At 40.7% G+C, this 22,559-nt stretch overlaps 1 protein-coding gene across 1 annotated transcript in view; it reads right to left on the bottom strand.

Annotated features, from left to right (window-relative positions):
* The window catches only part of LOC122559429 (synapsin-3-like), a 265,554-nt gene that overhangs the window by 41,775 nt on the left and 201,220 nt on the right, over positions 1-22,559 (bottom strand). The window contains exon 7 of the mRNA XM_043708876.1: positions 1,951-2,013. Within this exon, the coding sequence (XP_043564811.1) occupies positions 1,951-2,013 (63 nt within the window). The remainder of the gene's footprint in view (positions 1-1,950; positions 2,014-22,559) is intronic.

Genomic DNA, 22,559 nt, shown 5'->3' with positions numbered 1-22,559 from the left:
ATTTCAGAAATCGCTCATTGACCTTGTGATTTGGCCTGCACCTTCCTGCTGAATGTGACAAACTCCAACATTTGGGAACCCAAAGAGAAGCCTCTGAGAGAGTGACCATGCCAGGCAATGACCATCTCCAATAAGAAACAATCTAACCATCGTCCCTTGACATTCAATGGTAGTACCACCAGTGAATCCCCCACTATCAACATCCTCGGGGTTACCATTGACCAGAAACTCAACTGGACTCACCACATAAAAGCAGTGGCTACAAGTCAGAAACTAAGAATACTGTGGTGAGTAATTTACCTTTGACTCCCCAAAGACTGTCCACCGTTTACAAGGCACAAGTCAGGAGTGTGATGCGTGACTCTCCACTTGCCTGGATGGGTGCAGCACCAACAACACTGAACAAGCTTGACACCATCCAGGACAAAGCAATCCGCTTGACTGGCACTGCATCCACAAACATCCACTCCCTTCACTGGGAGTGACGCTCAGTAACAGCAATGTGTACTATCTACAAGATCCATGAATACACCAAAGATCCTGAGGCAGCACCTTCCAAACCCACAACCACTTCTATCTACAAGGACAAGGGCAGTGGACACATGGGAACATCTCCAATCCACTCACCATCCTTACTTGGAAACATATTGCTGTTCCTTCATTGTCACTGGGTCAAAATCCATGAACTCTCTCGCTAAGGGTGGGTGAGTCAACCAACAGAAGATAGACTGCAGTGGTTCCCCTAGGCAGCTCACCACCAGCTTCTCAAGGGCAATTAGAGATGGGCAATAAATGCTGGCCCAGCCAGCAATGCCACATCCCATGAATAATTAAACTTCTTAGCAGAAGGATATGGTTCTTGATTCATAAATTTTCTCATGTTGTCTCTTTTTTTGTCATGTTTGCTTGAGTTGTTTTTTATTTAAAAGCTCTTTCATTACAAACTTAAGTAAAAGCAAAGAAAGCTTCAAGCTCACATGCTTGGTGGTAGTGGCAGTGTTTCATGAAGGCAGATTGCCTTCCAGAGTCTAAGAGGAATGAGAAGTGGAATTAATTCTGACCATACTGTTGTCAGGTGTCACAAGACCAGCAACTTGGTGGACTAACAATTAAAAGTGAATCACCGAAGAATGAAAATGAGCTTTCTCTTAGCCACATCTGATTCCAAGGATCTACATGAAAGAACAAAGCCAAACAACATAATTGCATTGTTACAAACCAGTTGTAGGCATGGAAGATTATCATCGCAACGTAGTGAGTTGGTAGCTATTGAATTTGAGCAAAGCTGGCATGTCATAATTGGCAATAGTGGTCACACTGTGCAATGAGACACTACCTCTGGAAATATAAACAAACATGACTGTCTAATCAACTGTCTAAACTGCAGTGAGACCTAAAATTATTTTTAGACACAATGGGGTCTTTTTGCCTGTAGCTAAACCAAATCTACCGAAAATCCTTTACAATTTGCAAATTTGGATGTGATGACTTTTTATTTGTTAAAAACACAAACAATTCAATTTCCATTTAATACCAGGTAATAATTATCATTTTGCATTGTTAACATTTTAGAAACTGCTCATCTGTTTTCACCAGTTTCTAGATTCACACGAGACTTAACCGGGCTTAGGGATTAAATTTGGAATCTTCCTGTCTGTACTAGCTAACTGGATATGAAATAGACATGTAGGGATAGATTTTAACCTTTTAATCCTTGATATAAACTTTCTCTGGTTGAAGCACCAACAGAAAAACTCAGTGAAGAGGTTTCAACGCCTGCAACAGAGTCCACTTGGTTTTCATTCAAATATTTTAAACTATAGTGAGTCCCACTGAGTCGATGATCGAGATTAAATTTCTACTAACTTCACATTCTGTCTCATCACATCGTCATGTGAGATAGTAGGGCTTGACGCTGTCAATGGCCTTTCTTGCTTTAGTACTGCTTACCTTACCCATGCCTGCGTGAGCATGTCCCATCTTCACAACCACGGGAAATTTGGGAATTGTTAGCTGAAACACAAAAAAAACCAAACTAATTATCAGCTCAGTCTTGTTCATTTTGATGTGTTGCTATGCACATTTTTTTTTAACCTTGGGATGATGTTTTAAAGATTCCTCCATGGCATATGAATGCTACTAGCCAGACAGCATTTATTGCTCACCCATAATTACAGAGGGGTTGAACTGGGTAGTTTGCAAGGCCATTTCAGAGGACTGGTAACTACATTCCTGTGGGTCTGGAGTCACATGTAGACCAGACCAGGTAAGGATGGCAGATTTCCTTCCTAAAATGACATTAGTGAAACAGATGGGTACTTGCAATAACTGCCAATATTATGTGGTAACCATTATACTTCTTAAATTAGACATACTTTAATTCATTTTTTTTTAAAAAGTTGAATCAAATTTCGCCATGTGCCATGGTGGGATTCAGACTGGTGGCCCCAGAACATTTGTCTGGGACCATGCTCATTTCTAGAGCACTAACATTACCATTGTGCTATCATGTCACCAGAATTCTATACTCTTCCCCCAACTACTGGTGTATTTTAAGGGATAAACACCCCTCTAAGTTTCCATTTCTTTCAAGTTTGATATGGTAAGTTAATAGAGGCAGCTTAATAGTTCTTTATTTAAGCATAAATAACGCCATATGAGTAATATTTATATGCTGAGAGTGTGCAACACCATTTCACCCAGTTTTTAAAGTTAGTTTGGCAGCAAGTGTGAAGAAAAATCCAAGTTAACATTCGGGTCCAGTAACCCTTTCTCAGAACAAGTTCTGAGGAATTCTGATTTCTCTTCACGGGTGCTGCCAGAGCTTCTGAGCCTTTCCAGCAACTTCTGTTTTTGCTTCTGATTTACAGCATCTGCAGTTCTTTCAGTTTTTCAAGAAGTTAGTTGTTTTATACCTGCTTAAGCCTTTCCCCTTCACAAACTATTACCATTCCTGAATTAGGTATAAGAAAGCATTAAGCTCTCATCCGACGATGCTTTCCTTGAGGAAAGGGATAGGTTTATGATGGTGAGAGGAGTGAAATCTCTATACTTACTGCATCTAGTTATGAAGGGAGGAGCAAATACTTTTGACAGCATTTCATAATAATCAGAGTAATTATTCCAGCCCTAATCAAAAACACGGACAAGGATTTGATTGTTAAGTATAAGTGATACAACACTATTTTGTGTACAAGTGAAATACATTGTGCAATTAAAGAAGCTTGACAAGCATTAAGAAAAAGGCTCAGTTTGGACTGGATCAATTTAACCTGAAGCATTATAACTCAGTGTATTAAAATCAGAACTGCACACACTATAAGAAAATTTGCCATCTGCTGTGATGCCAGCTGTCTCTGTCAAGTATGCCATCTTGTGTGTCTTCTTGCTCTCTTTGGTTCACTGGAAACAGAATGGGCAAAATATCATGTTTATTATTAGCTTTGTTTTACCCGTCAGGCTTATTGTACAGCTGTGATATACAGTCAAGGGCTCATGTCCTGAACAGAGTTATTAGGATCGTTACAAGTGGACCTAATAGCCCCATTATATAGCCAATAAAATTTAGAGCACTTTTGTACCAATACTTTCTGTGATTTCCTTTCAATAATTACTAATACAAATAACTTACTCGGAGACCAGACTTGAATTATTTAGTGAACACAAATATACGTGACAGCTGAATTAGTATGCAGTTAAAACGGGACATTGTTTGAAGCACCAAAGTGATGAACGTCATCAGTAACTATTATCAAATCAGTTCCCTTCCAACCAGCACCCTACAATACTCGCCACTTTATTATATTGATGTCAATCCTTGGTGCGACTATGCTCAATAACTTTACTGTATGTCTCAGTTGATATTTAACTCCTCTATATGGCTATGCTCGGTAACTCCTCAATTTATTCTGATTGTTGATGAGTTTGGCTATAAACTTTCTCTTGTAGAAGTTTGAATTAACAACCCACTTTTTTCTCAGGCTATTCATGGAACCTCCACAAGATGATACCATTGAGCTCAAAAATTTGTTATTCAGAGGGCAGTGGGTGCAAAGTCACACCCAGCCAATTAGTCTTCAATATGCAGGAGCTCTGAACTGAGAGTGAAGCACTTTGAGTTGTTCTATCACACTATGATTCCAGTTTATGTTAATACTAGGCAAAGTGAATCCCAGAATGAAACATGGCTTGTTAAACACTAACCTTGGATTTTTGTAACTGTTTTAAATATTCACAAAAATCAGCCAGAGTTCTTTTAATACAAAGAATAAAACATTTATTAAACAATGAAAACATGAAGCATATTTCACGAGTCCAAAATGGTGGCAAGATTTTATTATAAACATCAGAAAAGGATTCAAACACAAACTATCCCTTTTATTCAATCAATATTCTTAACAAATACTCAAAACCTCAATAAAGTGTTACCACTATTTCCACATTATAGTTACAACAGGTTGCCTTTTAGTGAAATCCTGTGTTCAATAATATTTGGGTTTTTTTGTCAGCTGGCATCTCTCCACGAGCCACCAAAAACAAATTACACTCACAATTGCTTTAACTTTAGTAAACACGTGAATTCTTTAAAATTGGTTTCTTGCAGATTTTTGGTAGATTTCTTCTGACAGTAATCTCGCCAGTATGGAGCACACTGGAAATATTTTGTGAATCTGCCAGTTTCAAGTAAATAACAGTGATAACTGGGGGAACTTGACTATTTGCTGCCAAAGGAAGCCAAGGGTTCCAAGTGAATCTAGAAATTCTCACTGTGCACACACAGGCAAAGCTTCAAGGTCAGTCTTGAATTAGTTCTAACAAATCATTGATCTATTATTCCCTTCCAATTGTTAGTACAGTAAAGGGCCTGTTTTTTGACTAGATCCCAAGCATCCAGGATTCCCCTTTGGAAACACAGATGCCAAGTGTATGAAAATTCCAGATATGGATAAAAAGGGGTTTACTGATCTTAACGTTTCAACGTTCATTCTCTAGCACACCTATACAGACTAACTGACCTACAGACTCCCTTCTGAATGTTTCTGTCTCTATACCTTCTGGACATAGAAAATAATTGAAGCTTGCAGCTGTTTCCGGGCTGTCTGCACTACTCAGGGGAGAAGTTTACCCTCAAGAAGGATTATCTGGGGATCAGCCAAGTTCACTGTGATAAATTAGTTTCAGAATAATAGGTTCTGCTGGTGATAGTTTGGGACCTCACAATGTACTCCAGTTTAAGACAATGGGCCCCCACTCTGAAACCAGTCGGAACACCGCTGAGGACCAGATTGACAGCAAAAATCTGTATCTGCTATTAGCATCTTTGGAGTAGATTAACTGACCACTGTGTACAGACATCAGAAAATTCCTCATCCACAATTTTATTGATTGTCACCTCTTGACTACGTTGCTTGATGGGCAGGCAGTGGATTTGCTTTTTGCTGCCAGGGAGCTTTTTAACATCCCCTTGGAAGCTATGAAGCTCTGAAACCCGGTTGTGAAAATGTCTCCCTTCACCTGCTGGAAAGGGAATTGTGGGATGTGGATTGGGTAAGTGGCAGGGGTGCTGTGCAAACCAAAGGATCTCATTGCAGTGGATAAGTGTGGATGACTTGCCCTTGTAATCACTTTAATTGGCCATCTGCAAATGCTAGATGGTTACTTCTGGCAATGGTAGCCACATAGTACATGGAGGCAGGAACAAGTCAAGGAGCTGACTTGATGAGCATTGAAGTTTCTCAGATATTCCCATCTCTTACTTACCATCTCCAAATCTGCCTCAAAAGGGGTTGGACAAGTATTGGCCATTACATCATCAGGCTCTTATGTGAATATCAAATAAATTTAATTTGATATTGGTCCATTCTTTGGATAAATATAATGGACATAGATTTGCTTCATGGTCAACATTCTTAAAAGTGTTTGTTTCATAATTTTTACATATCAAGATAACACTTGTTGCCGAAAGTTTGAATGAATCAAAATGGCACTGTCATGTTTCCATTCCTCACCCTCTCTATATTCACTACAGGAATAAAGACACCATTTCAGGCAGCACCATCAAAAGATATTCCACTATATATTGCCCAGTATGTGAGGCTACAGCACTGAATGGAAATACGGAGCAGTGCCAGATGTATTTATTGTTACGAACAGATGAGGAGGGGAAAAATTGGCCTTTTAACTTCTTAAAAAACCCCATTTTGCTCAGTCATAACTAAAAACATTTTGAGCATACAGCTATACATGTCCTTTAAAGATGTAATTAACTAGATCCAAATGGTGAAGTCAATTGTCAAGGTATTCCTCAGTTAAGGAAAGAGGAATTTTATTAGCTACTAACCCCAGAAGAACTAATAAAAACACAATATCAAACACACTTAACATGCACACACAGGCAATAAGTTTAAAAGTGAAGTACTGAATACAGACAGAGCAATAAAATTTATACAGTTAAACAATCCTTGAGATGTTAAGTTTATATCCTGAGATCACAGTTATTTAATGGTTAGTTTGTATTGCCAGCAACTTCAGAATCTGTAGATATCTAGAACTTTAGGTGGGTTTTCATACAATACATCCCTACATTCAGCCCATTGAGTCCACACTGACCCTCTGAAGAGCACCCCACCCAGACCCATCCCCCCACCTGATCCCTGTAACCCTGCGTTTCCCATGGCTATTCCACCTACACTGCACACCATGGGCAATTTAGTATGGCCAAACTACCTCACTTACACAACTTTGGGAGGAAACCAGAATACTTGGAGGATACCCACTCAGACATTGGGAAAATCTGTGAACTCCGCACAGACAGTGGCCCAAGAATCGAACGCAGGCCCCTGGCGCTGTGAGCCAGCAGTGCTAACCACTGAGCCACCGTGCTGCTCTGCACTGAGTCACCTAGTTTGTTTCTAGTGTGTTTTTTTTCCAGTGGACAGTGTATTCTGAGATGATGGAAAAAATGCTCATGAACGAAGTCCTTGCTTTTGTTGTCACAATTAATTTCTCATTCTCTCTCTCTGCTGCTTAAAAACAACTGTTCAATGTGTATTCCAGAGTCTAGCTCCATTACCAATATGTGATATTATCATATAAGTATGAATTAAACAGGAGGAGATGTGATTTTCAGAATGCTGACTCAGGTCATTGAGTCATAGAGATGTACAGTTTGGAAACAGAGCTTTTAGTCCAACTAGTCCATGCCAATCATATATCCTAAACTGATTTAGTCCCATTTCCCAACCTTTGGCCAATATCCCTCTAAACCCTTCCTATTCATGTAGCCATCCAGGTGCCTTTTAAATGACACTAAGTTGTATAATCAACCATCCAATTCGAAAGTGACAGTCCTCAGGGTTATGCAGATAGCAAGTACTTTTTAAAGAAAAAATCGCACTGTTTTCTAATTTAAAAGGGAAGGATATTTAAATGCCTTGACAGATTAACAGTTCCAATGGGATTTAAATATTGTCACATGCATTTATGTATGCTTTTAACAATTTCAAGGAGTACTGACCTCTCCCATGAGTACCTCTACGCCTACTCAAAATGGTCTCTTCCTTCTCCAAAAAAGTCCACTTGTCCATGCCAACCAGATATCCCAAACTGATTTAGGCCCATTTCCCACCAATTGGCCCATATCCCTCTAAATCCTTCCTCTTCATAAACCCCTCCAGATGCTTTTTTAAATATTGTATCAGCCTCTACCACTTCCTCTGGCAGCTCATTTCATACAACCTGTGTGTGAAAAAGCTGCCCCTCATGTACCTTTAAATCTTTTCTAAACCCTTTCAAGTTTAACAATATCTTTTCTATTGTAGGGAGACCAGAACTGAATGCAGTATTTCAAAAGTGGCCTAACCAATGTCCTGTACAGTCACACATGATCTTCCAATCACTATACTCAATGTACTGACCAATGAAAGCAAGCGTGCTAAATGCCTTCTTCATAATCCTGTCTACCTGCAACTCCACTTTCAAGGAACTATTAAGCTGCACTCCAAGGTCTCTTTATTTTGCAACACTCCCCAGGACCTACCATTAAGTGCATAAGTCCTGACCTGATTTGCCTTTCCAAAATGTAGCACCTCAGATTTATCTAAATTAAACTCTCTGCCACTGCTCGGCCCAACTGATCAAGATCCCGTTGTATTCTGAGGTAACCTTCTTGGCTGTCCACTACAGCACCAACTCTGGTGTCATCTGCAAACTTACTAACCATACCTCCTATGCTCACATCCAAATTATTTATATAAATGACAAAAACAGTGGACCCAGCACCGATCCTTTTGGCACACCACTGGTCACAGGCCTCCAGTCTGAAAAACAACCCTCCACCACCACCCTCTGTCTTCTACCTTCGAGCCAGTTATCTCAGAGCTTCAATGCCTTTAGATAATAAAACAGTAATTTCAATGCATTAAGTATCGCTTTCCTCTTCCTGCAATATACTCAAATCAAGATGGTCATTGTCTGGGTTGGAAACTGGAAAGTGATGTGCAATGCTCCTCTGGTTTTACTGCTTTAGTCCTCATCAGAGGGAGAAACAGTGGGTTGGGAACTGGCCTGCCCAAACTTGTCAAAGACAACAACTGTCACGCAGAAGATGTCTTCTGTGAATCACATGACAAAGTCATCAATTGTTGTATAATTTTTTTTCAAGTTAATTTCACAGGGCTCCCTGTCCAGATCTCTACCTTAATATTCTGATATATATTAATGACTCCATGTTTTGTAAATTGCTTGTACACCATATGAGGGTTTTTGTTGGATTTATTCTTCAGTCTCTGCTCGAGATTTTGTGCTTAGCCCCGACAAAAATTGGTTACTTTTATCTTTTTGCATGGGAATGCTCTGGAGAATAAAACAAAGTAGGAAAATCTTTGATTTGAACTTGTATGTCTGAGAATGTCTCCGGGAATTTCAGAATGCATCAGTAATGGTGTAGTTCCTTTTACTGAGGACTTGGCAGGGAAACAACTGCTATTTTTATACACAGGAATCGCTATGTTTTCCCTTGGGTCAAACTGTGGTCAAAAAATGGAAGATTTATAATTGGAGTGCCAAGTGAACAAACAGCAGATTATAAGATCCATAAAATATTTGTAAACCTCCAACCCACAGAATCACCTAACGTTTTGAGGGGTCAACACTGTGCTCTTTTCCATTAAACACCAACTGTCCTGAAGAGACAGCACTATGCTCTATCCCATTAAACACCGACTGTCCTGAGGGAACTCTGTGCTCTATCCCATTAATCAGCTACGTGATGAAGGAGCAGTGCTCTAAAAGCTAGTGCTTCCAAATAAACCTGTCAGACTATAACCTGGTGTTGTGGGATTTTTAACATTGTCCATTAATACTAACTGTCCTGAGTAGACACCACAGTGTTTCAACCTTCATGGATGAGAAAGGCATATTTAAGGTACAATGTAACACAATGATAGTAGTGCTTATGGACTATTTCCATCATCTGATGGTTATACCTGAGACCTTCCGTTGACTGAAATGGCTGCTGTCCTCACCTGACCACCAACTGAAGCAAACTTCATGAAACACATACAGAATACATAAAACAATCTGCACTGAAATGACCATTTCATTAACTGAGGGCATTGAAACTTGGAGTCAGCATTCTGAAAAGCACTTTGCCTTTTTAATTCATACGTATATGATAATTTCACATTGGGAATGGAGTTAGACTCGGAATGCACACTGAAAAGTTGTTTTTAAGCGGCAGAGAGAGGGAGAGAAGTGAATTATGACAAGAGCAAGGGCACTCTTCATTCTTGAGCATTTCTTACCTCATCTCAGAATACACCGTCCAGTGAAAAAAAAACCAGGAAAACAATTTAATATTCAAAAAACACCTTCCCATGGGGTTAAATGGATTAAATATTTAAATGGTTCTGAATGGCTGTATATCAGGATGAACAAGACTGTCGTGAATTGTTCATCTCCAAATGTCATTAGAGTTAAAATCAGATGCAATTGGCTGATAGAACAATGTTCTAATCCACTCATTCCTTGTTGCAGCAAAGGACAAGAAATGTATTTGCTATTTTGTCTATCATCACACAGTTACTCATTCCTGTAAGAATGTTAACCAGTGGATGATTGACAAGTGCCTTTTTCTTCATTGCTGCTTAGCTGTTCACAGTGATACAGTTGATTACTATCTAGGAATTGCTTTGACTAACAACATCTGATGCCTGTCCACATCACTGAGGCCCCAGGGTGTGCGGATGTAGCAGATAGTACCCACTTTCTTAGCCTTATCCTGTTTCTGTAAACAGACAGTGTAAATTAAACAAGAGCAGCATCCATAAGAGGGAGGGAACAGATGTGGCGTGCTGTGTCTCTTTGATCTTTTCTGTAAGTTACATTACAACACTGCTTACTGGATCCTAAACAAACAACTTTATAAGAGCAGTCATCAGATAACAAAAGTCAAAGGAAGTAAAGACATTCTTTTTGAGAAACATCCATGTAGATAGTTTTCCTCCTCGTAATGTCTGTGTGCCCACTGTCTGTCTGCAAAATATTTATTGTTCCACTGACTTCATTGCTTGCATAAGTTCCACATTGTTTCAGCCCTTTGTCTAAATCCAAAGAATTCATCATCTCATTATGACTAATTCTCCAGTAATTTTGAATTATTATACAATGAGATGTTCATGCTAATTTCTCTCTGCAATTCCTTTTCGCATATTGTTGCCAGGAATTTCTATGGGGTTTTTTTTCTGAACACTCCATAGTTTCAATGGAAAACCAGCAAAACTTCCAGCCAAGCAATGCTGCCAGCTTGTACCGGGTTTCTGCTGACCTGAAGTTATAGTAGAAGATAGAGTAAATAGTGTGGAGATTCAAACAGCAGGCTGCTGGCTACAGACTTTGGAAAAGGACAAATGCTGCTCACTTTTTGGATATTTCAACACATACCAACAAGTAGCACCATCACAAATTCAGTGCTCCAAGGCTAAGGCAATCTGATTTTGTTTTAATTTTGTGCTCATTAAAATGAAAGATGTTCAGATTGGGGAATGGAATAATTTTCACTGTGGCCAAGAACTCTAAGCAACACTGCCTGAGTCATGTATAATACATGCAGCTACAAAGTAAATACCCAAATTTGCTTCAGATCCACTTTTCCTGAAACAGAATTGCTTCTTTAAAAAAAAGGACCCAAAATCAGTACTTGTCAAAACCAACAAGACTACATCAATATTTCCTTCAGAGTTACTAGCAGTTTCCATAGAGATTTGTTGAACTGTAGGTTATTGCTATATTTACGCAAGGTTAAAGTACAGCACAAAGGGAGAACACCTGTGCACAAAGCAAAGTCCAGGTAGCATATCACATAGAAAAGGCATGCCAACAAAACTCGGGGAGACTTTTAAATTATTATAGGTTAACATGCCAGGCAACAAAACTGTTGATTGAGTACAGATGGTGTGTTCCATGATGATTTTCATGGCAACAGCTCTCTTATTGTATACCCGTTATCTTCTGTGATCAGATGACAGAGTTCATCAACCACATTTCCATTGGCTAACTCTTCAAGCAGCCAGCCTCTGATAACCTCAGGACACCTCCAGGGACAACAAAAACTGCGTCATTTCTCTTGCCAGGTCAGGGGACATTCATCAACGTGACAGCACACCAATTGGACATTAATGGAATGAATCCCATTGTTGAAACTATTGACATATGAAGTCCACACACATGTGCCTGAGTTCACTGCCTCTGCTCCAGTGGGGATCCTGCTACCCTGGCAAAGGCACTCATCTTTCCTCTGATACAAGGGTCTCAGTCAGTTCCCCAATGCAGTGTTGGATAAGGAACTAGAATATGTTTACAATATTGCCCACTCACAACATGAATAATTCAGTGGTCACTGACAGCCTCATTTCACTCTGTTATAAGGCTGCAGGTCCTGCAAAAGGGGGTAGGGATTCTGTAGACACCTGCTTGTGAATTACAGGTGCCTCAGACATTGGTCCTGAGCAAAACGTAGTGTGGAATAGGGCTCCCGAAAGCCTGTGGTGTGATTAAGACTTTCTGGGTAGGGCTCTTCTCTTCTTGATTCCATACATAGCCTCTTCTCTCTCTGCTCTATTTACCTGCACTGGGAAACTAGAGGAACTGCAATTCCAGGTCACCGTCTGTCCAATCTGCCAAATCCAATAACACATCAAGACATCTCCATAAACAATCCACAGTGTGTTCACTAACTTAGTAAGAGCAAAAATAGGTCAAAAGCACCTCACTGCCTATCTAGACAGATGAGTTGCTTTTTTAAATAATGTAGCTGGGTGTATACTTAGCTTGTGATGCGATTAGCACAGGTAATTCACTGGATGTGTGGTTTAAGTTTTACAACATTCATCCAGTTAGTCAGGCGGTTCCTGCTAACATTTCTGTTTAGAGAAATGCAATCGTACCTCTAGTGCATAAGGGATAGTACCTCTTGCAATAGTACCTCTTGCTTGCTGTAATCATGTTCAAATTATAACTCTGCCAACAAAGTAACATCCTTTCCAGACACTTTGGAGCAATCAGAAGCAGTTTCAAGAAGATGCTTTGAAATGGTTTCTATTTGGGAGTGAAACAGTGACAGTAGAATCCAAACACATCTTTATGAAAATGCTCACAAGCAAAAACAATCGATCTGAACATAGCTGTACAGTTTGTGTTAATGCCCTGGGTGCTCATGTAACTTCTTATTCTTGCTGCAGAGACTAGGTCCAAGTCCTGTTTCACGAGCATTGCACTGCAATGGGACTTTGTCAGTGATGCAGCAACTCAGCACTGGTGTTGCAGTCACTTGTTGTTTGATTCTCTCTCGGGGCCCAAATACCACTGGATGTCCTTAGTAGCGAGCTTACATAGAGGTGCACACTCAAATTAGGCAAGAATTTTGCTAAATAGTTCACAAAGCCAACAAATTATGACACTGCTTTCACAACTGTTGGTTGCTGCATCACTGCCATAGCCCTTACTTTATTAATGGAAGCAATGGAACAAAAGAATTGGACATTTTTGGATTGGTTGTCCATTATAAACTTTGCCCATTTTACAGTATTGGGGCGGCACGGTGGCTCAGTGGTTAGCACTGCTGCCTCACAGCACCAGGGTCCTGGGTTCGATACCCGCCTGTGTGGAGTTTGCACATTCTCCCCGTGTCTGCATGGGTTTTCTCCGGGTGCTCCGGTTTCCTCCCACAATCCAAAGATGTGCAGGTCAGGTGAATTGGCCATACTAAATCGCCCACAGTGTTAGATGCGTTAGTCAGAGGGAAATATAGGGTAGGGGAATGGGTTTGGGTGGGTTTCTCTTCAGAGGGACAGTGTGGACTTGTTGGGCCAAAGGGCCTGTTTCCACACTGTAGAGAATCTAATCTAATCGAATCTAATCTAGTACTGATTAAAGACAGAAGTCCTCCAACATGTGATTTGCAATTGAAAGACAATGGATTCTCTAATAGGAGATGCTATTGACCCTGGTTTCTAATAAATTGACGTGGATATTGGAGTTGAAATACAAGATTTTTTTCAGTTTGCTGCTGTATCACTAGAGGCTAATTTAATAATTCAGCTACCAACAACTATGAAAATTCAACCATTAGGAATGATATTTGAAGAATGGCTGCCTAGTACTGATGCTACCACTAAAGCGAGGAGTTTTTCAATAAACCCATCATGCTGAGTCACAGTCTCGAACCAAAAAGGCTTGCAACCTGTTCACAGTCTCAAACTAGTCTCTATCTGGACATAGGGAAAGAATTCTGGCTTGATTTTAAAGAAAAAGTATTCCAACCAAATACTTGATGGTTTAGGAGTTAAAATACAGGGCATTATGTGATACATAAGCTATACTTCACCTGGAAAATCCCAGTTTAGTCACTGGATGGTGTTGATTACACTGAGCTTGGTCAGGTGCTACCTGTGGCTAAACAGTTGGTCACACTGCACCTGGGTTATGGAGGTGGAAAGGCCAATGAGCTTCCCTCTCATCATGTGTTATCCAATGACACATTTCAGGAGAGTACAAGGGTATAGGTTTAAGTTGAGGACAGGATCGGATACAGCTGGGAAGTACTCAGCACTTGCTACACTGACTTGCATTTGGAGAATGGCCTTTAAAAAGTCAGAGATATGTGCAATCGTGACTCAGTGTGAACCCCTACTTTCAATGTAGAGGCAGGATCTAATGAATATGTAGCTAGGCCTCTGAGGTAAGCTACGATATAACTGTATCTCCATCATCTGTGTTAATACTCTGGCAGAAGATTGGAATCTGCACAGCACAGGACATTCTGCTCTGTGGCTTTACCATATGTTCTGACTGTTAATACACATTGCTTAAAAATAGCCTAGTAGTCTGACCTGATCATGTATGAAGGTCTGAAGAACCCAAACCATTGCACTTTGGAAAGGAATGAAGGAAAACAGTCTCTATTTTCCTGGTTTTTATTCTAAGCCCCAATTCTCCCTGCATGAGATAACTGAAATCTAAAGGAAATAATCTGTAATTAGCTGCTTGTCTGCATTCTGATAAAGATCTACAAGGACAAGGCTTCAGGAAACCATTCTCCAATGGCAGTCACTAAACTGTACGATAAATCCATTTTCTGCGTATCTGCTGAGGTTGCCCTCTGTGATAATGGTGGACTGTCTTGGACAGTCTTGATAAGCCATGCAGATCAGTTCAAGGATCAGTCAGTCAGTTGTAGTCAGAGACAAAGGCAGGAATAGAGGAAGAGACTCTTAGCTCTGTGGAACTGAGGCTAGCAGAAGCCTGACAGAACAGACCAGCTCAGTGGAACTGCTAGAGAAGATGCAGCTAAAAGTAGTTAGTGAAGGAAGCCCACATGCAGAATTACTTCATTCCAGCTGAGAAAGATTGGAGCTCAAACAACCCTAGAAGAAGTGGCAGCCCAGTGAAACTAAATAGTTTATCTGACAGCAGCCTGGTGAATGCAGTGGGTGCAGTCTCTGGAGCAGTAGCTGAATGGCGAGCAGTCAGTGCAGTGTTCTAGATTTGAGTTCTGATCTATTGAGTTCTGTTGCCTGACAACTAATTGCATCCAAAGCAGCACCGATAAAACATGGTGTTGGAAAGAGCACAGCAGTTCAGGCAGCATCTGAGGAGCAAGAGAGTCAACGTTGGGAGGGAGAAGGAACTGAGAAATAAATAGGGGAAGGGGTGTGGGGCTGGGGGAAAGGTAGTTAGGGTGACGATAGGTTGACGAAGGTTGGTGGTGATCATGATAGCTCAGTGGGAAGTATGGAGCAGATAGTTGGGAAGAAAGATGGAGAGGTAGGTCAGGTCGAGGGGGCAGAGCTGAATCGGATGGCCCTAGCAGCAGCATGGAAGCCTTCAGGTTAAATAGAAATCATTGTGGAAAGACTTGCAAGGTTAGATCTTTGAAAGTGAAAAAGTTTAATCAATTCTAAGAAATCAAAGTTTTAAATGAGATTTGATGATCCACTGTGTCACTAATGTCCAGGCGGTTTACTGATGGACCTGAACTGATTGCATCTGTCATTTACTGAGCTCTGTGGGCTGTTCAGCATAGTTTATCTGTCGGACACATTTCCTTCATTAATTCTGGATGTTACAGTATATGTGCATATTAACAGATCATTTTGTTTTTATAACTCTGTAATGTAAACACTGTTTGTTAAAACTGTAGAATCTCATGACTTTATTCCCTTCCTTTTTGCCTGGAATTTCAAACCTTGTGTACTTTAAACAATAAATACCCGGCCCCCAAGCAGACTTTAAGATCTACTTGACAGTTTCATCCAGGATTGTACCAGCTGGAAGGACTGAACTTCATTTCAAACTTCAACAGGATGGTTTTTGTGACTCATTGGCTGTAAGCCTGAGCACCAATACAGAAAGAGACTGTTTTAAGAAATGTGTTGAACTCACAACTATGTTATTTTAAAATGTTACGTTTCTTTCTGCCTTCCTTTTCTCATGGCCTCTCTACAGCCTCTCCAACTAACTAGGAGAACAGCTTTTCACCCTTGCTCACTGATTGGTGGGTGTAACTTTATTTTTAAATATAGATGTAATCATTCTGAACAATATGTACTTTGAATAGTCCTCCCTCAATTTTTCCTCTCTCCGCCTCTGAATGTACAGTCATAGTGGACGCATTTCCATAGCAACCAGCAATCCCCTGATATCTCCTCCGACTGAATGTGCCAACTGAGCGTGAGGCTGTTCAGTTACAAGGGAGGATCAAACAACGTCACAGAAAATTCTAATCCTGTCTTCATCTGAAGCCCACACATGTGCCTTTTACAGGAGAGGAGACAGCTTAGTGGTCAGGAAGAGGAATTCTGATTTTTTATTCCCAATCCAGCCCTAATATACTGCAAAGTATTGATACGCATAACTAGTTGTTGAGGTTGCATAGGATGTTGGTGAGACCTCTTCTGGAGTACTGTGCCCAGTTCTGATCACCCTGTTATCGGAAGGATATTATTAAGCTGGAGAAGGTTCAGAAGAAATTTACCAGGACATTGCCAGGAATGGAGGGTTTGAGTTATAAGAAGAGGCTGCATTGTCTGAGACTTTTTTTTCACTGGGGCATAGCAGGTGGAGAAGTGACCTTATAGAGGTTTATGAAATCATGACAGGCATAGATAAGGTGAATGGCAGGTATCTTTTCCCTAGACTGGACGATTTCAAGCCTAAGGTGAGACGAGGAAGATTTAAAAAAAACATAAGGGGCAATTTTTTCGTTTACACAGAGAGGGATTTGTGTGTGGAAGTAACTCCATAGGAAGTGGCAGATGTGGGTATAGTTAAAACATTTAAAAGACATTTAGATAAGTCCATGAATAAGAAATGTTTAGAGGGTTACGGGCCAAGCGCAGGCAGGTGGGACTAATTTAGCTTGAGATTATGGTCAGCATGGGCTGGATGGACCAAAGGATCGGATTTCATGCTGTATGACTTTAGTATCCCAGATGTGATCAAAAAACCCAACACAGAACAGGAGGGAACTTGGGCTTTTCTGATCTGTAACCCTCAGCAATGTGTTAAGCAGTCAAACAGTTATCAGGACAGCCAAGAAAAGAACCTAAAAGATTAAAATAGCTATACACTATGTACCATTCTCAGGAACCATGTGGTGGCAATTTAAAAATCACTGAAAAACCATCAAACCTCTAATACTTTAAGAAAACCCTGAATTCAAATTCATTATCATTACCGAACCAAAAGACCCAAGGAACTAAAAAATTGCTATCACTCAAGCACCACGTAGTGGGTAAATAAAGAAGTGCAACAAAAATATAATTCTGTATTATATGGTTTTGAAGTTCTGATAGCTCTTAGACCAATAGGACCACCTGCTGAGCTTTTGAAACCCAACCAAGCATTCACAGTAAAACAGCTGTCATAACAAACACTTCCAGCTCCACCCACTGAACAGTTAATTACATCCATTTCAGAGTGCCTGAACAATCAGTGCAGGGGGAAGCAGATACAGATCACTGTATGCTACTTTCAGGTGCAGGGTTGAAAATAAAAACAGATTTGCCAGTCTAATTCAATCAAAACAGAGACATACAACAAAGAAACTTCTTTAAATTGTATGGACTGGGTATTTTGTTTTGGAACGCTTTTAAAATGTGGACTGAAATGAGAAACTATTATTTAAAAACTAGTGTTTTAAAGGATTGATGTATGTTTTGAAAGCAAGTAACCTGCCACTTTTTCGAGCATCATTTATTCAGCTGTTTGAACAAGCAGCAACTGAAGTGATTGCAGATTAACTGGATCCAAGGGGTTGTGTACCCTTCAGCTGGGGGCAACAAAAGTTGACTGGTCTCTGGACCAGTGACCAGTTATTGATGGGAAAAGCCATTTAGGAGTTAGGATCAAGATACAAAGAAAGGTAGTTTGATATCCACCAGCACAGAAGCTGTCTTTCAGTTCTCTGCAGTTTAAATCCATTTTAAACCTGAAGAAAACCAGTTTCATTTTTCCTTCAGCAAATTGTTACCAGCTGTGACTTTTAACCACTAACTCACGACACCTTTCATAAGTGAACCAGCCACTTTGTCTCTTGCAAATCAGTGGAACCATCTGAAGAGAGACAACTGAACAATAACATGCTGATTACCACAAGAATCATACAGATCATCTCAGCAACATGTGAATAGGAAACACTGAACTGCCAACCTTAACCCAAAACCTGTGTGTGCATGCGTGTGTATAAGGGATCATTTATAAGGGATTAGAGATTGAATTTGCACTGTTACAAGAAGATGGTTTATAATTGTTTACCTGTAGATAGAATTTGATTGCTTCTAATAAAAAGTAATTTTTGTTTGGTACAGAAACCTGGCCCATGTTTTCTATCAGCCTGGATCTGAAAATCAGGTAAACTGCAGAATTTTGTGTACTTTATTTGAAAACCTTTAGCTTCTGTGACAACTGTGATTAACTCAAAAAAAATTATCAGAGTAGGCCACCTGAAATGACAAGGGCAAATTCAGCCCTGTCAACCTTGCAAAGTGCTCCTCACAAACATCAGTGGGCAACTACCAGTACTGGTGAACTCTCGCACAGACTAGTCATAGCCATACTCCAGAATGAAACCTTAGAGTGTCCCAGATATCACTATCCCAGAGTACACCCTTGTCTCACTATCAGGACAGACTCAGCAGAAGTAGCAACTCAGTGACATTCCGTTGGGAGGGAGTTCCCGGAGAGACCTCAACTTTGACTCCATATCCCATGAAGTCTCATGGCATCAAGTCAAAATGGTCAAGGAACCTGCCCGTTGATTATCATGTACCACGTTAATGAATTGGAGCTGATCCACATTGAACACCACTTTCAAGAAACGCTGAGGGCAGAAAGGTTGCACAATGTACAATGTGCAACCTTGGGGATTTCAATGTGTACCACCAAGAGTGGCTCATCTGCAGCAGCATTACTGATCAAACTGGTCAGTTCCTAAAGGTCAGAGCTGCTACACTTGGTCTGCAGCAGAGAGCGAAGAACCAACAAGAAAAAAAAATGACTGCATCTTCAGCAATGTCCCAGCCATAGACCTGTCCAAGACAGTTTCAGAAAGAGTGACTACTGCACAGTCCTTGTGGAGGCAAAGTCCTGTCTTCACATTGCAAATACCCTAAATCATCTTCTCTGGCACTATACCTGTGCTAAATAGATAGATTTTAACAGATCTAGCAACTCATGACTGGAATTTCATGAAATGCTGTAGGCCATCAGCAGCAACACAATTGTATTCCAGAATTGTAATTTTCCAATCTGGCATTTCCCCACTCAACCATTACTGTCAAAACAGGGGATCAATGCTGGTTAATTGAGAGTGCAGGAGGGCATGCCAGGAACAGCAATCCAGGCATATCTGAAAGTGAGGTGAGAACTTGGTGAAGCTACAAAACCGGACTACCTGTGTACCAAACAGAAACAGCGAGTGTCAGCCAAGCGATAAATGATTGCACATCCAACAGATCATATCCAAGATGTTGATAACTCACTGGATATGAAGGTTACACAAATATCCCCATCCTCAATGATTGGGAAGCCCAGCTTGTCACTGCAAACGATAAGGCTGAAACATTTACAACAATCCTTAGCCACAAATGCCAAGTGGATGATCCATCTCAACCTTCTTTAGTAGCCCCCAGCACCATAGGTACCAGTCTGATTCACTTTGATTCACTCCACGTGAAATCAAGAAACTGTTGGAGGCACTGGATAGTGCAAAGGTTATGGACCCTGACAATATTCCTGTAATAGCACTAAAGACTTCTGTTCTGAAACTCACTGCATTCCTAGCCAAGCTGCTTCAGTACAGTTACAACACTGGCATCCACCAAACAATGTGGAAAATTAACAAGATACATCATGTACATAAAAAGTAGGACCAATCAAATCCAGACAATTACCACCCCATTAGTCTACTCTCAATCATTAGCAAAGTGATGGAAAGTGTCATGAACAGTGCTATCAAGCAGCACTTGATTAACTACAGTTTGCTCACTGATTCTCCGTTTGGGTTCTGCTAGGGCCACTCAGCTCCTGACCTCAATACAGCCTTAGTCCAAAATGGCCAAAAGAGACAAATTGCAGAGGTGAGGTGAGAACTATTGCCCATGACATCAAGGCTGTATTTGACTACTATTTGATGGCATTTGACTGGTAAGGGCGCCCCAGAGAAACTGGAGTCAGTGGGATTCAGGATAACATTCTCCACTGGTTGGAGTTATACCTAGCACAGAGGAAGATAGTGGTGGTTGTTGGAAGTAAGTCATCTCAGCTGCAGGACTTGTCTGCAGTTCTTCAGGGTAATGAACCAGGACCAACCATCCTCAGCTGATTCATCAATGACCTTCTCCCCATCATAACGTCAGAAGTGTGGATGTTCACTCATGATTGCACAACGTTCAGCACCATTTATGACTCCTCAGATTCTGAAACAATCTAAGGGCAACAAAATCAGGCTCGGGCTGACAAGTGGCAAGTTACATTCATGCCACAAAAGTGCCAGGCAATGACCATTTCCAGAACAGAATCTAAATATCACCCCTTGACATTCAACAGCATTATTCATTGCTGAAGTCTCCCCTATCAGTATCCTGGGGTTACCGTTGACCAGAAACTAAAATGGACTAGTCATATTAAAACTGTGGCTACAAAAGCAGGTGAGATGCTAGGAAACCAGGTTAGCCAGCTCCTGGATGGGTTGGCAAGTAAATCTGAGTCCAGAGTATTAGGGATTTTGGATCCAGTTTAGCCACGCTCCTGTCTGGCTTTGACTCTGATAATGGAAAAAAACTCAACACACATTCTTTCTGTTCAACCAAACGTTTGTCAAAAACTTAGGGCATATTGTTTTTAAGTTGCCACTGATGAAATAAAGTATTTTTTGTCAGTTAACAATTTCAGATACTACCCTTATTAAATGCAAAGGTTTACCATTTAAAAAAAGACTTTATATTCTGTCCAGCAAACAGGACAACTAGACAGTATTTAGTGTTGGGTTTCGTACCTTACAGCCATGTGTTGGATTAATTAAATCCTGACTGGCAACAAGCTGCTTTTTGTCTAATTGTTACCAGGTTAAGCGATTGCATTATTTTTCCCTACACGATTCCCTTGGCAGCTACTGTGAACTGGCCTGTTTTAGTGAAATTATGTCGGTCATAAATAGGACGAGCCAAATCGCAAAGTTCCAGAGGAAAAACAAATGCTTCACTTGTTTTTTTTTCTCTCTGGGAGCACTAACCTGTTTCTTTCTTTTTCCTAAAATGGAGCGGTCTGATATAAAAGAGCTGCTGAGTATATGGACGGACCTGGAATCCTGCCCAACAACTTGCACTGATCAGAGTTTGAGCAGCAGCAACCATTTACAGGCAGCATTCAGCAATGCTCCGGAGTCTCTCTCTCTCCCTCTGTCTCTGAAAGGGCCCCTACAGGGTTTCATCCATGTGCAGGCAGCTTTACTAAACCATAAAAGATTTCACTTTTGTGAGAGGGGCTTCTAACTTGCATTATGATTTGGTTCTATTTATGTTTTAGTAACGTTTTCATGTCAGCTGGTCAGAGTGCGAGCACTGGTGATAATGAGAGCGTGTTCTTGTACGGGATGGCTAAATCCTGATAGTGAGCATTTTTGCAATTTACTTCATAGCTGAAACCTTTTTGAACCATATGACACCTTTCTATTCTTGCCAAACACTGCACACTGTTAGACTTTGTACTTTCTATTAATGTTATGGACCTGCATTTTAGATCATGACAGGGAAGCCAAGCAGGATTCTTTTCTTGTGAAATAGTGATCTGAGAGGGAGACCCAAATCAGCCCTGCTCCTGCACCCTGATGTCACAACACTTTAGTACAGGACAAGCCAGAGTATTGTCTCAAAACTGAGAAATAGGAAGTGTGAAGGCAAGTGAGCACAGGACTGGGAGATTGGCTATAAATCTCTTTGGATTATTCTAAGATCCTAAATGGTGCTCCATAAATGTGAGTTATTTCTTTCATCCCTTGTCAACACAAATATGTGAGAAATTGTACGCTTGAGCAGGAAACAGATCATTGCCAATATCAAGTATTACGTGGTCTGGTTCAGAGAAGCTGATTTTTAGAAAGCTTTAAGAAGCCTAATGAAGACGATGTGGAGCAGGTGAAACCGGGCACCTATCACATAGCTTCAATCGATGATCCTGCTATCAGCAAATGACCAGCAGACTTGGCTGCCTTCTGAATAATATTCTTCAGGTTACATCATAGACTCACTACAGAGTGAAACATACCATTCAGCCCATCAGGTCCACACCGACCCTCTGAAGAGTGGCTCATCCAAACCTATCCCATCCCTGTAACTCTGCACTTCCCATGGCTAATCCACCTAGCCTGCGCATCCCTGGACACTATGGTGCAATTTAACATGGCCAATCCACCTAAACTGCACAATTTTGGATTGTGCAAGGAAACCAGAGCATGCAGAGGAAACCCACACAGACACAGGAAGAATATACAAACTCCACATGTA

This window comes from Chiloscyllium plagiosum, chromosome 19, assembly GCF_004010195.1.
Source record: "Chiloscyllium plagiosum isolate BGI_BamShark_2017 chromosome 19, ASM401019v2, whole genome shotgun sequence".
Lineage (NCBI taxonomy): Eukaryota > Metazoa > Chordata > Chondrichthyes > Orectolobiformes > Hemiscylliidae > Chiloscyllium > Chiloscyllium plagiosum.
This window is presented reverse-complemented; position numbering and strand designations above follow the sequence as displayed.